Source organism: Cyprinus carpio, chromosome B15 (assembly GCF_018340385.1).
Source record: "Cyprinus carpio isolate SPL01 chromosome B15, ASM1834038v1, whole genome shotgun sequence".
Lineage (NCBI taxonomy): Eukaryota > Metazoa > Chordata > Actinopteri > Cypriniformes > Cyprinidae > Cyprinus > Cyprinus carpio.
This window is the reverse complement of record NC_056611.1, coordinates 15,952,624-15,967,677: the sequence shown is the minus strand read 5'-3', so window position 1 is coordinate 15,967,677 and position 15,054 is coordinate 15,952,624. Positions and strand designations below refer to the sequence as shown.

Here is a 15,054-nt window from a genome sequence, read left to right as displayed (position 1 = left end):
CACCTTCATCCCATGCTGGAAGCGCTGGTTTGAATCCCACTTGGAGTGGGTTGAGTAGAACCGGAAGGTTTATATTGGCAAGTGTCATGTTTATCCATTTTCTTTTTCTCTTTTCTGTGTAGACTGTGAGCATCTGATCAGGCGGATGTTGGTGTTAGACCCCTCCAAGCGTCTGTCTATAGGACAAATAAAGGAACACAAGTGGATGGTGATGGAGGTGCCTGTGCAGCGGCCGATGTTATATCAGCAGACTGCAGAGGGGCAGGCTGGTGTGGGAGAATACAGTGAACAGGTGCTCCGGTTGATGCACAGCCTAGGCATCGACCAGCACAAAACCGTAGAGGTGAGAAATGACACAAATTTTAAGAAATGAAATTACACTCTTAATGTTCAAAACAGGCTTGACTAATGTGGCTCTCCTTTTTGATAATTTCTCCATCTGTTCTGCAGTCTCTTCAGAATAAGAGTTACAATCATTTTGCTGCTATCTACTATTTGCTGGTTGAGAGGCTAAAAGCCCACCGCTGTAGTTTCCCAGTGGAGCCCCGACTCGATGCCCGCCAGAGACGTCCCAGTACAATTGCAGAGCAGACCGTTGTCAAGGTATTACTCTTCAAATTGCCTCTGAAAAAGAAATTAACAGCAATGTAAATACGGCTTTGTCCAAGCAGTTGACTGTTTCTGTTCGTGTATCTCTTTTTCTGCACTGTAGGCGAGCAGCGCTGCTCCTCAGGTGAGCCTCCTGCCTCAGAACGTACGTCTCCTGAGATCCCCAGCTGTGCCTCAAGCCTCTGCAGACTCCTTCACATTCCCACAGTCCTCCTGTGCTACAGAACACAGCCTCATGGAGGAGGAGGTTGGGACTCCCAAAGTGAGTGAGAAATGGATTAGATGTTGAATTACTCTCTGTAGCCTGTTTAGACTGTAGCAAAGCAAATGTTTAAGATCTCCTAAATTTTGAGTGCCAATACCGTCGTTAGATAAAATGGAGACCAAGAACCATTGTCAAAAATATTTTTTTTGTTAAAGGGCAATATTTTTCCACTATATTTTTTAAAGTATGGATGGATGGATAAAAGACAGGTAGGTAGACAGATAGATGGATGGATAGATCAAGGATAGATAAATAGATAAAAGACGGATGGATGGATGGATGGATGGATGGATCAAAGACAAATAGGTGGATGGAGAGATAGTTCATCAATATATTGTTTTAAACCAAATAGTTTTAAATTAATTTTTTTTTATGTAAAGGCTAAAGGAATTAAGAGAAATTTTGTTCCCACATATTACTTCTTTTTTTTTTTCTTACAATGTCTCGCCCATTGTCTACCATATATGTTTTTTAATAAAATCCCCCATAATCCCATTCTTGAGGCAGGGTGTTGATTAGCTGGTACAAACATCTGTTGTGACAGAGTTGAATCTGACTGCTGCCCGCTGAGTGCTCTTGCACTCCTTCCCTACATTGCTGTTAAGCAACTTCAGTCCTTCCAAGGTCAGGCAGTGGGCCTGGCTGTTTGCTCAGGCCTCCTCATCATGCCTGCTCCCCGAGGAGCCTTTTGTTCAGAACCATCCTGACAGACGGCCAGATCGGCTGCCAGCTTGGCATACGGAACAGAAATAACATCACAGGAGCCGGCCAGCTCTGCCACTCTATCTCCTTACTAGAGTCCTAGTTACGCTGTCTTCATTTTTATCTGTCTGTCTCTCTCTCTGTTGTCACTCTGAGACGGTAATCTGCTCTCTCCAAGACTCTTCTTTCATGCACATACTTTGTTTTAATGTCTTTTGCGTCGATGAGGGAGAAGCTGTTTACTTTGATAATTTTTAGCAGCGTTAGTCATTTATGTCTCTGTGTGTCTTTGATGGTGAGGTGAGACATACACTATGAGTGTTTCCCCTTGAGGCCGTCCACAGCTGTTTGGCTTACATAAGCGGGTCAGACTGCAGTCGTCTCTGGCAGTGACACACATAGGACGTGACAGCTGTCCATTCGCTTCGGCTTAGTCGTTCCACTCTTTCTTCTCTCTCTCTTTCACTCTCACATTCAAGCACACCACAAACTGTCTGGCTTTGTGTGCGCCAGTATTTTACTTCAGAAATGTGGAGTTATTGCCTGTTCATGGCTTTCATACTGAACATTGCATCAGCCAGTTCCTCTCTTGAACAATGTTTTCAATAAACAATTCCTCACAAAATTCCTCTTATTGTAAAATGTGTATCGGTAAATGTCACCTGTATGCATGTTTGGGTTTGGTTTTGCAGAGGAAATAATTGATGCAAATCTCAGTAGGAAGTCATTTGGTTGGTATTTATAAAAATTACATTTATGATATTTAAATAGGATATTTAATGCAAAAAAATCCTTTCCAATGTTATTTTAGTGTCATTGATGTGTTATTATAGTTTTTGTTAATATTTAGAATAAGATTTTTTTTATATATTTTTTTTCTATTTTCACCCTAACTTTAGTCAAAGGTTTAGTAATTTTGTATTTTGTAATTTATTAGCTTTTTATTTTATTTTTTTTACGTTTGTGTAGTTTCAGTTTTAGTTTATTTAGTTTTAGTTATTTTAGTACATCATGTTTAATTGAAACTGAAAAATGTTGCTTTTTAGCAAGTTCATGTTTTACATTTTATTTCAGTTTACAATAATTATTTTTTTTTATCACAAATTGATTAGGTCATAAAAAATGCTATTTATGATTGGAGTGTGGACAGGAGAACTTGTTGACATTAGCAAAAAAAACAAAACTTTACAAAAAGATGACACAAAAATTGCACAAATAGTGTCTGTTTTCAGACAGGTTTCCCCAAACAAGCCCCCATATGCTATTGGCTGGACAAACAGATAGCCCTGCCCCAAACTCACACCATTGGTTGAGGCAGGGTTGCTGTTGTTGGGTTAGTTGAGATGTTCAAACAAACAGAGCAATGTTTTGAAAGCACCATAGAGATGGTGTTTACACTTTTAGGGGAAATAAATGGCTACAAATGGCTTATTTATAGTTGTCTCTGCATATTAAGATGAGACATTTTAGCACTGAAAAATTACTTTCCCTTTAAGATCAGAGGAGGAATTGTGACACTCTCTCCAATATGAGATGTTTAAAATATGAAGCTTGATCTCAGAGAATACGGCACAACCCCTGGTGGGGAGGGGACGGCTGGAATTACATAATTTGTTCTGAGTCTGTATAATCACACTGTTTGTGTGTGAATAACAAAGAGGCCGGGCAAAATGATGGGCTGAAATGTAAATTAAAAAAAAGAAAGAAAGATAGAGAGAGATGAAGGAAAGAAGAAAAAGAGAGGATCTGGAGCTGTTCTTTAACTGTGTGTTGGGATAACAGCATTCCTGGCCCAGCATGCTGCAGGAAACTCAACTCATCCAGATGATCCATGTTGGTTGAGTGTGTGTTTGATGGCATGTCTCAGTGTACTCTGTCTGCATGTGGCTCTGACGGCCCTCTCAGCCAAAACACACTTCCTGTCCCTGCATTCCAGACTTCCACCCCCTCCTCTCCAGCTCACTCAGTCGTTTGAGCGGAAAGCAAGAGTGAAAGAGAGGGAGCAATAAAAAGAGGCAAAAAGGAAGACTGCAGTGCTTTTGTTTACTCCCATTCCGTTCCCCAAATCATTAGGAAATATATTCATGAAGTTCGGCCTGTCATCGCAAAGCACGTTAAAGTTTGTGTGTGGTGTTGACTGAGTGGAAGTGTGCCTCAGGACTGTGAGTGACTTAAAAGGGGTTAATGGAAGATTAGAACTTGTTCTTGGGAAATACAGTGCTTGAAGGCATGTTGGGGGAATTTCTTATCTACATACCGTTGTAAGTGAGAGTTGATTCAAAGACAGAAACATAAAACCTAAAAGGCTGTCATCTTCCAAATCTTTTAAAGGAAATACATAAATTGCATATATATTCCACTTCCACTTCAGAGTAATAAAGAAATTGACTAGCCTATATCACAATGTGACTTAAAGGTATAGTTCACCCAAAAATAAAAATCCTGTCATTAATTACTCACCCTTTGTCGTTCCAAACCCATATGAGCTTCATTCATCTTCGGAACTCAAAATAAGATATTTTTGATGAAATCCCAGAGGACTCTGACCCTCCATAGACAGCAACGCAATGGACACGTTCAAGGCCCTGTAACGGTGGTGGCCGCCCTGACACAGATAAGCTGTATTTGAGAAAATGTTCGGGCGCCAGTCAGGATTAATCCTGACAAAATGTAAATTAACCCAGAATAGCAAAAAAAAAAAAAAGAAAAAAACACAAAAACACAAAAACAGTCAATGGAAACTCTGTCCAACAAGGGAAGATTTATTCCACAATGTCCATGAGAAGAAAAAAAATTGTTTGAAGATAGGGAACAAAAAAAGATAAAACAAGCGCTACAAAAACCAGCACTTCAGTTCAATTCAAGTTTGAAATTCGTGCAGAAATTGGGTCATGCTAATTCAAGTTTCCAACACATGCATATTCGTGTCCACAATCATAAATTGTCCATAGAAAAAGAGGAAAAAAGAAACATTAAACATTTTGTTCATTTCATAGTTAAGGAACAACAACAAACGATGATGTTAAAACAAAGATAACTAATAAACAACCATGTAACTAACCTATGTGCGAAAGTGAATGTTTGTGCATGTGTGTGCGTGTGTAGTGAATTAATGAGTGTGTGTAATGGTGGCGTAGAGGTACTGGCTAGGTTTGCAGTCATGAAGGAAACTGGAGAGTGTAGCGGGTTTTGTCAGACACCAGGACAGGTGGATAAGCAGCCGTCACTTGTCTTCAGACCAGCTTTACTAAACAGCTTTAATTTCCTTCTGCTGTTAATTGAAACAGTCCACCCCAATCATACAAAGTGAAAGTAAACAATAAAATAAATAAAAACAATTGTAAATAATAATAAAAAAACTTTGACTTTATTAAATGCAATTTAATATCTCTAAATTATGAATTTATAGTTTCCAATTGTGCTTTTTATCTTACAATGTGACTTTATATTATAAAATTATGGCTTTATCGTAATTTCCATTGCAACGTCAGTTGATTGAACAATATGATTTAATGTTTAGCAAAGTGACAATATCTCACATTTTTTTCTTTATTTCTCATAGTTGTGACTATAATTCTAGGAAATTACTTTATAGTTGCCGGTTACTTTTTTCTCACAATGTGACTGTATTGTCACACATATGACTGTATCATAATTGCGACTTTATATCTCACAATTGTGGCAATATAATTTACAATATGACTTAATGCTGTATTTAGCTGTGTTAATATCTTTTATTTGTGACTTTGTTTCTGGTAATTGCAAATATATTTCTTGTAAATACAATTACATTATATTTTGAGATTATAAGTTTATCATAATTGCACCTTATTCTCTTATGCAACCATATCTTGTGTTGTGACTAAGTCTCAGGTTTGTGACTTTGAAATAATATCTCCCACTTGCGATTTCAAGAAAACCATAAAAAATATCCAAATATCTACAAAAAAAAAAAAAAAAAATTAAAAAAAAATATATTTATATATCAATTTAAAGTTTTGCAGGTCAACGGCTGCATGCTGGACCCCCTGCCCCCTGTGGCTGTTCGCAAATCCAGCGTCTCGTCCCCAAGCAACATGATGGAGACATCTATAGACGAGGGTATCGAGACGGAGGAGCTGGACACTGAGGATGATCATACTCATGTCTTCAATGCCTATCAATCGGCCCGCTTTGGTCAGCGCAGACACACGCTGTCTGAGGTCACCAACCAGCCAGGAATCATTACCAGTGGAGGTGGGTGTGGATTAAGGGTAACCACAAGGTTATAGGTTCAAACCCCACTTCATAATCCCTGTATTAATAGTATCACTTTGGATAAAAATGGCAATGAAATCACAATAATCTATTTCAGAAGTGTTAAGACTATAAGTCTTTGTCACCTCTCTTTCTTAACCAGGTAAACTGTTCAGCGTGGGTCATAACCCCTCTCTGGGTAGCGTGGACTCAGAGTATGACATGGGCTCCATGCACAGTGACCTCAGTCTGCTGGAGGACGCACCCTCTCTTAACGAGGTGGTCCTGGCCAACACACCAGTCACCCGCATGACTCCGCCCTTCATGAGCGCTCTGCCCGCTAACCCTGCCATGCAGGCACTGAGTGCCCAGAGGAGAGAGACACACAACCGCTCTCCCATCAGCTTCCGTGAGGGCCGCAGAGCATCAGACACCTCACTCACACAAGGTGGGCATCCTGTGACTTTATACACTATCATTCAAAAGTCAGGGGTAAACAAGATTTCTTGTTAAGTAATTAATACCTCTATTTTGCAAGGATTCATTAAAATGTACAGTAACACTGTTTCCACAAAAATGTTAAGCAGCACAAATCAAGATATTAGAATGATTTCTGAAGGACCATGTGACACTTAGTTTGTTATACTGATAAATTCTAATACATAAAATAATTAAAATAAAAAATAGCTTGAAATTAAATTAAAAAATTAATAAATTAATTTTAAGTAGTGCACAATTTTGTACATTTACTAATGGTCTCAGATGTTTGAACTCCACTGTGGTTCATGCATTAGATTCAATATCTCTTCCTTCTCTTTCTCTCACACTTACTGTTATTTTCACACACTCTCTCTCCCTGTTTCTTTCTTGTTTTCCTCTAAATGCACCACCCCCTGTCAGATGATTCATTGAGTGAATCAGAGAGTGCTTTGAAGATTAGGCCAACTCGGTCCTATTGAGTTCTCTCATCCTATGTCCTGAATAATTACCCTTAATCACTTGAAGCCCTAAAATAACCTGAGAATCCTTTTTACAACCCTCTTCTGTTCAGCAGCAGAGGAGTCAAGAGCCACTAAACAGCATTTTAATGTACACTTGAGCGATGAATAAAGCATTTGCAGCCTGCCTGGACATATCTTCTCCTGAAATAGACTGATTAGCTACGTTAAGTGAGGTCACATGGTAGAACCACACCGGAGCAGTCAGAGGTGGCGTGGGCCTGAGGGAATGAGAGTCACTTCCTGTTTTCTGACACTCCCATGTGAAAATTTATGACCACACATGGATGTGGACACTGGGGGTGGAACATCATCTGATGGTCTGTAAGTCATTTGAAAATAACAGTGCTATTATTCATAATCTTACTCCTTCCTTCATGTAGGCTTGGTGGCCTTTAGACAGCACCTACAGAATCTGGCACGGACCAAAGGTATCCTGGAGCTAAATAAGGTGTATGAGCAGATGGGCTCTGGAGAAACCCCTTCCCTGGGGCTGCTGAGCCCTCAGGCCCATCCACATGATTTATTGGATCCTGCACTACAGGTCAGTCCACGAGGGAAGCTACTAGAAATCACAGATTTGAGCTAACCTGAGATCGGTTTTGTACTGTAGCATCCCTTACAATCAGGAATGACTAATGCAGAGGTTTTAAACTCGGAGCCGCCTGGAGGTCTGCAGAAAAAAAGGGTTAGAACAAGTTAAAATAGTAACTACATATGTTATTATGTGTTTTTACTACTTGTTTCATTCTACTTTCAAAACTGGTCAAAAAATCTAGATTTAAAACATGAGAAATAATAAACAGGTCTGTATTTATTAAAAAAATAAAAATTATTATAAATATATATATATATATATATATATATACTATATATATTTACTATCTGTTTATCTCATTTCTGAAGGATCATGTGACACTCAATTTGTTATACTGATAATATATTTCTAAGTAAAATAATTAAAATAGATTGAAATGAAATTATTTTATTGACTCTATTCCTGATATATATATATATATATATATATATATATATATATATATATATATATATATATATATATATATATATATATATATAAAAAATGCATAAAATTCAATTCACTGGAGTCATGGGAAAGGGCCTTAATGCTGGGATGTCCTGGGTACCAAAACCCTCTCAATCTCCATTTTTGGAAAATGCATAATTCCAAGAAGCACTGTGCATTACTTTGGTAATGCCCTTACTTGAACTCTTCTACCCTTCTAACCTCCCTACTGACACACAGACAGCCCCTCTTATGTAATTACGGGAGAAGAAGCAGCCAATTGTCAGTTGTTTACTGTCCATCCGGTAAGCCCCCTGAATGCAGCCATTGTTGAGTAACAAGCTAGTGACTGGTGCCCAATGCTCCAATGCAGACTCACCAAAGACTGAGATTTAGTACGAATCAATGAATAAATACTTATGGGAATAACACGTAGGGATACTCGCACAGGGCAGGCGCCAATGTCTAGATGAAGTCTGAGGGAAAAAATCTGCTCAAAATCGAGTTCATTTCACTAGGCTAATATTGCAGAAAAAGAGCAGTGAAAATGGTCTTCCATTAGAGGCATGTGGCATTGTAAGGATTAGCTACTGGAGCAGACTGGCATGTTTTTCCCAGAATCCCTCTGGGTCAGCGGACAGCTATTCAGCCTTTTCATAACCAAGTAATGAATTCATGCATTCGAGTGCACAGCCGTCAATGTGGCTGCCTAGCGAGGCGCTGACATGTTTTCTGTGTGTATGTATGGTTTGTGCAGGAGGAAAGAGGTCAGCACGACATGGCTCTGTTCTCAGGTGGAGCCCACCCAGCACTGTTGTCAAGGAGACAGAGTCTGGAGCCACAGTACCTCTCTCACAGAATACAGGTGACGCACCTTTATTTCTGCCAACATCATCTAAATAACTCTCATCTGAGATGTGTGTACACTAATAAAGCACATTTCCAAAGCCTCATGGTCTGTAAGAGTTGGTTACTAATAATACTTTATGACAGATGTAACTATTACTACTGCTTTATCTTACCTGGTGGAAGAACCACATAGCAAGATCCTACCAACCACCAAGAATACCCTAGAAACCACATAATACCATGCCAGCAGCCGCACACAATACTTTTTGTCAGTGAGTTTTGTAGTAGTTTCTTGACATTTGCAGAGAATGTAATTTATTATTTAATACCCTAGCGGTTAGCGAATGGGATCAAATGTGACTCGCAACATTCTATGTTTGTGTTATATTATATATATTGTGTCATCTTTCTGCTATTGCTATCGATAATAGTGATAAAAGGCCACAAGTTCACTGTAGTATTTCTGAAGTTGTTCAGGGCAGTGCAGAATGATTTCTACAGCTCTGCATTTCAAAATCCTTAACATTGTGTATCTCTCTACAGAAAGCCACACTGATGGCCAACAGCCCCAGCAGCTGCCAGATGTTCTGCAAAGAAACTCCTCGCAGTCTGGAGCAGCAGCTGCAGGAACACAGGTACTATGGTTTACTCTGCTTTCCCTTTATCTCTGAAGCATGTTTCATTAGACTGTGCTGGTTTTATCGCTGTGAGAACTTTTTTACACTCATACAACTATTTAAAAAACATATTTACAATAATAAAATATATACACCACCAAAAAATTAAAATTATGCCATTAATTATTCACCTTCATGTCATTTCAAACCTGTAAGACCTTCATTCATCTTCAGAACACAAATTAAGATATTTATGATGAAATCCGAGAGCTTTCTAATCCTCTGTAGACAGCAAAGCAACTGAAATGTTACCAGCTCCAGAAACATAGCAAGGACATCAATAAAATAATCCATGTGACATCAGGGGTTCAACTGTAATTTTACAAGAGAGTATTTTTTGAACACAAAGAAACCAAAAATAACAACTTTATTTTACAATTCTTCTCCTCCTCATCCTGTCTCCAGAGGTGCACCACCACTGTGGAAAGTATCAAGACGCATGCGCTTGCTTCTGTTTTATGTAAACAATGCATAACGTAAGCAGCAGCGCCATGCACATAGTTGTTTATATTAAGTGGAAGCAAGTGCATGTGTCGTGATACTTTCCACAGTGGCTGTGCCACTGAGAGCTCTCAGATTTAATCAAAAATATTTTAACTAAGTCTTACAGGTTTAGAACGACATAAGGGTGAGTAATTGATGACAGAATTTTCATTTTTGGGTGAACTATACCATACAGTTCTGGAGTTTTTAGCGAAAATAAATTTTAAGAACCAAATACAATTTTTCTCGCCATGAAAATAGCCACAGAAGCTGGCATGGTGTTAAACACAAACAAACAAATGTTCCCTTGATGTCAAACCAGTGATCCATCTGTTAAACCCCTTGTGTTTGATCTGCAGGCTGCAACAAAAACGTCTGTATCTTCAGAAACAATCCCAAATGCAGGCCTACTTCAATCAGATGCACATTGTGGAGGACCCTTACGCTCCCTGTGCAACCATGGGCCACCAGGACTCCGGAGCCCCACCTCAGCCACAGGGTTCGATGGCACCAGCACATCAGCAGACACAGAGTCCCCAGGCCTCACCTCAGTTTGCACACACACAGCCGCTTGGCCCCCTAATGGAGCCTAACCCAGAATCCCTGACCTATGAACCCTACCTGGGCCATTACACTCAGATGCAGCCTCTGCCACAAAGCTTCTCTGCTCAGCTGCATCCCCAACAGCTAGAGCCCCTGAACTACACCTACTCAGCCTACGATCCAAGCCACTCCGCCCAAGGAGAAGTGCTGTATCCGGAGCAATATGACTATCCGCTTGATCCCGGGCAGCCGCCTCCACCCGCAGAGGGCGGCGCGGCTGGGTACGAAGGGCTGGCGTTGGCTGACCCATTTCTGGACAGCGAAATGGAGACTGTGGACTCCCAGCATGGTTTTGTGCTGGTGAACTAAGTCGAGACTCGAATAACCAGTATTACCTTGATTTCTGACTCACTACGGATGAATTGACGGATGAGATGACGTCACAGGGGCGGATCGAGTTTTGTACGTTCGATGTTTAGGTTGTGGCGAACGTGAGCTGTAATCTTTATACTTCACGAAACTCCTCCCTACCTCCCTCCTCGTTCTCCAGTGGTCCCACCTGCTGCTCTCTCACTATAGAGTGCCGGATGGCGTGGTGTTTGGGCCAGCCACATCGGGGGCTCACCTCCTCTGGCCTCCGAACCGACTGCAGGATAGGAGCTGCTCGCTACGCGCCGTATGTAGCACAAAGACAGCCTAGATCTGCAATACGGAGCCTGCTCGACAGCACAATTAAATATTGACACATTTGTACTGAACAAAATCACTCAAAGCATCTGACTTTGATTATGAAAGACTAGTCATGCGCACTAAATAAGTGCAATGTTAGTTAAAAACATATGGCAATATTAAAGCAATATACTGATTCATCTGGAACAGAAAAAATTAAGCCATAAGTTGGAACTGCACCACCCAAAACTGCTATCACCAGATGTTTCTCAACTTTCAAACGGCCAAAACCGCAGATATTTGTGGACAAAGCTGTGATTTTGATCTTTTTTTTTTTTACTGGATTCCCTCCTCACGCTCATCCTAAAGGCCCTAAAAATAACAATCTGTTCTCCTTAAACCGCAACAGTGTTATTTTGTTTGCTAATATCACAGTTCCTCAGAATTGGCATACTGTGAAAGATGAGTCATGACTCTCTTTACATGGTGATGATTAATAAGGAGTGGTTTATAAGTCAGGTGACATCACCTCCATGGGCGGTGTTGGTATGCATTTAAATGATTTAGAATTCAATTATTATTATTATTTTGGTGGTATTTACCCCTTGACACTAAAGAATACATCAGCATTTATGTTTGGTCACAAGACACTGGATAGTTCGGCCAACTCATTGCATTTACGACAGACAAAACAAGATTGTTTTTGTTAGCAGCACTTAGTAAATCTGTTCTACTTGAAATGACAAGTCCGTGACTAAACTCAGATATCAGATACTCTACAGAAAATGATCATCACGCAAACTGATCACAATGTTCGGAGCTTTGTAACAGAACATGTATTAAGGCAGATGATATACTGGAGCACTTTGTCAAGCAAGCTAAAGGAAATGTAGCTGAGGAGACGGCAGATGGGTGAGGTGAACCTGCTCTGCTAGTTTCGTCAAATAAGAGACAAAATTCATCTCTTTCTAATACCGTGCTCCAGCGCTCTCTCAAAGAAGGATGCAGAGAGAGCGTGTGACTTGGTGATTGGTTTGTGTAAAGTAGGAATTAGAAACTTTGGAAGTGCTTTCAAAATGCAACAAATTTTGTATTTAATGTGATAGTGTTCCGTGTGCCTTTTTCTTCTTTCTTTTAAGTTAAGATCCTAAAAGGATAGTTCACCTAAAAATTAAAAGTTCTGTCTTTATTTACTTGTATGGATGACTTTCATCTGTGAAACACTTTCAAGCATTAAAAAGAATGCAAAAGAATGCAAAATAATGATGAACGTGTTGTAAAAATGGCCCATACAGGTTTGGAGTGACATGAGGTTGAGTTTTATTTTGGGGTGAACTGTTCTTTAATATTTTTTTTTTCGGTTTGATTCTGTTGGTATTGTTACAGGTAATATGTAGACCCAGGTTTTACAAAGGTACAAAACCAAAGTCCCCTCAGAAGTGTTCCTGTATAACCCCACCGTGTGGAGTTTGGAGCTTCTTGATCAGCTTCGTAACAGTGCTTTTTTTTTTTTTTTTTTGGTCGATCAGTATATGCCGTTGAAAAGTATTAATAGCAATATTTCTTATGAATAGTTCAGAAAGAACAGATTAGTGAATGTGTTGCCGTATATCATAGTCACACCTCTGCTGGCGAACACCGTTCCTTAGACATCCTACAATTCTGCATTTACCTTCATGGTTGTTGACCCCACATAAGCTAATGTGCTGTTAAGATTAAAAAAGATTTATTGAACAAAGCATTTTGTGTCTTTTATTTTATCTGGTGGGAATTTCACTACACAAAGGCGTCTACTTTTTATGTTTTTATGTGTGTATTCGGTAACTTGACTTACAGAGCTGCGTGTAATCATCTGAAGGTTTGAGATCCAGTCACTACTGTCTTCCACTGGAGCTGCTCCCATCAATTTTGCTTGACTTTGTGTATTTGTTAATACAAACGTTAGTCACTCCTCTAAACTGCTGTGTAAACGAGACATTTCTGCAGTTGCCACACTGACAGTGTGAAAGTAACGCTCGACGGATATTCCTGTGTCTCGCACATGATTAGTTCGCGCGCCTTCTAAAAAGCGCGGCGCTCAAGATAAAGTCATCATGAATTTTTTTTTTTTTTTTTTAGATTTTTATTATTATTATTATTGTTGTTGTTGTTGAATATTGTGGTATTTATTATTAATGAGTCGTTCGTTCACATATTTATTTTAATTCATGTGCACATTTCAGTCGTGAAATCACTATCATGGAGTTTTGTTTTTTTGTTTGTTTTTTGAGCAAATAGGAAGGCAAAAAAATGTATTTGATGGTGTCTACAGTTCTATGAAGACTTCCACTTCTGAGAAACCCTGAAATGTGAAAGGGTTCCTATTTTAACAATTGGTGCAACAGTGCAATCCACTGAAAACATTTTAACCTATATCCCTACATATTTGACAGGAATAAAAGGCTTGGTTTCATTCCTGTCAAAAATTAAATATGGCATTGCCCTGACTAAGGTCTATGACATGACTCTTTACTGGGCAACCTGTCAATCACATGAAAACATTGCAACAATAACCAAACAACAATCCAATCATCTGCTGATGCACAAAATCTATTTTTTTTTCTCATTTTTTTCTCATTCAAGAAGTCGTTTCACTCAGATGTACCTCACAATATCAAAGAAAAGTCACTTGCAATATGATTCATGCAATTTCAAATGGAGTTCAACTAAGAATAAATAGAAAAACAACTGAAAAGCAATGTAATGCAAAAAAAAAAAAAAAAAAAGTCTCTTTCAAACCCTAAAAAAAAGTATTTCAGGTTACATCAGTCAATTAAACAAATGAATGCAGTTTTGGTGTGTGGGGGGTTGTGGGTTTAATTATGTGCATATTTGCTTAGGAAACATTCAATTCCCTATCAGACCGTTTCAGTTCATTTGTTCAGTGGTGTTCAGTAGAGCATTCAGAGTTCACTCTCAAAGGGAGCTTCCTCTTCTCTGCTATGATTTTCACATGACCCGAGCTCACTTGTTCTCATTCACACTTCCATGTACATTCTCGCCCTTTCTTTCTCACTCTCATTCACTCATTCTGATCACACATTAGGCAAGAGTCCTATTTCCAGACAGCTCACCACACAAGAATGCTCACAAATTACACCAGCGGAGAAACTGTTGTTTTTTTCCACTGTTCTCGAAATCAACAACCACTAAATATTTCTCTTACCCAATGCAAATCAGATCGGTTTGTGGGCAAAAGGCTTTTCCAACAGTTTGAAAAATGTCCATTTTACACATGCTGCCTGCTAATTGCAGTTCAGTTGAATTCAATCCATTTCATTATTACCTGGAACAATGAGAAGGTGGAAAATCTATTTTTGGTTACTGCTATACCTGCATAAAGTATAAACACAAGTCACATTGTTACTTATGTCTTACAATGGCAGCCAGGTTGACAGTGGAATTGTGGTACTCTTGATAATCTTGAGGAGCTATGGCTGAGACAAATGTGGTTAATGCAATAGTCCCATTGCTGTAGAATCCTATTATTACAGCATAATAAGGTGGTTAACAGACATCTTATCCTCAGGGAAGCATCATGATTGGCACAGATTAAAATGGTCTGCTAAACTGGACAGAAACAACTGATCCAATGAGGTCAGTGATGGCTGTCCTGTAAATAAGCCTCAGGCACAAACTCTTTCGAATTTTGATTTGCATCAGCCTGCAGCAGTTTTTTCTCATGTTTAGACAAATATGATATATCATTTTGTAATAACTAATATCAGTCTCAATTGTTTAGCACTAACTGAAATGTTGACACAATGTATGTTACAATATAATGAAACAAGAACTGCTACAGTAATTCATATAGTATGTAACAATTAGAATCTTTACATATTCTCAGAATATTCAGATATAATTAAATATATAGTATTAGAAATTGGTATTTGTATGTTCAGAGCCAGAGGAACAAAACAGAAGGTCTCCCAGGGAGAAAGTTGCTGTAGATTTCAA

At 39.0% G+C, this 15,054-nt stretch overlaps 1 protein-coding gene across 1 annotated transcript in view; it reads left to right on the top strand.

The window, feature by feature from the left end:
- LOC109103188 (serine/threonine-protein kinase SIK2-like) overlaps window positions 1–12,792 on the top strand; it is a 37,362-nt gene extending 24,570 nt beyond the window's left edge. Inside the window, exons 7-15 of the mRNA XM_019116554.2 lie at window positions 123–343; window positions 451–603; window positions 713–871; window positions 5,581–5,812; window positions 5,976–6,260; window positions 7,194–7,354; window positions 8,595–8,702; window positions 9,230–9,321; window positions 10,206–12,792. Coding sequence (XP_018972099.2) covers window positions 123–343; window positions 451–603; window positions 713–871; window positions 5,581–5,812; window positions 5,976–6,260; window positions 7,194–7,354; window positions 8,595–8,702; window positions 9,230–9,321; window positions 10,206–10,758 — 1,964 coding nt within the window. The 3' untranslated portion in view covers window positions 10,759–12,792. The remainder of the gene's footprint in view (window positions 1–122; window positions 344–450; window positions 604–712; window positions 872–5,580; window positions 5,813–5,975; window positions 6,261–7,193; window positions 7,355–8,594; window positions 8,703–9,229; window positions 9,322–10,205) is intronic.
- Window positions 12,793–15,054: the final 2,262 nt, after the last annotated feature.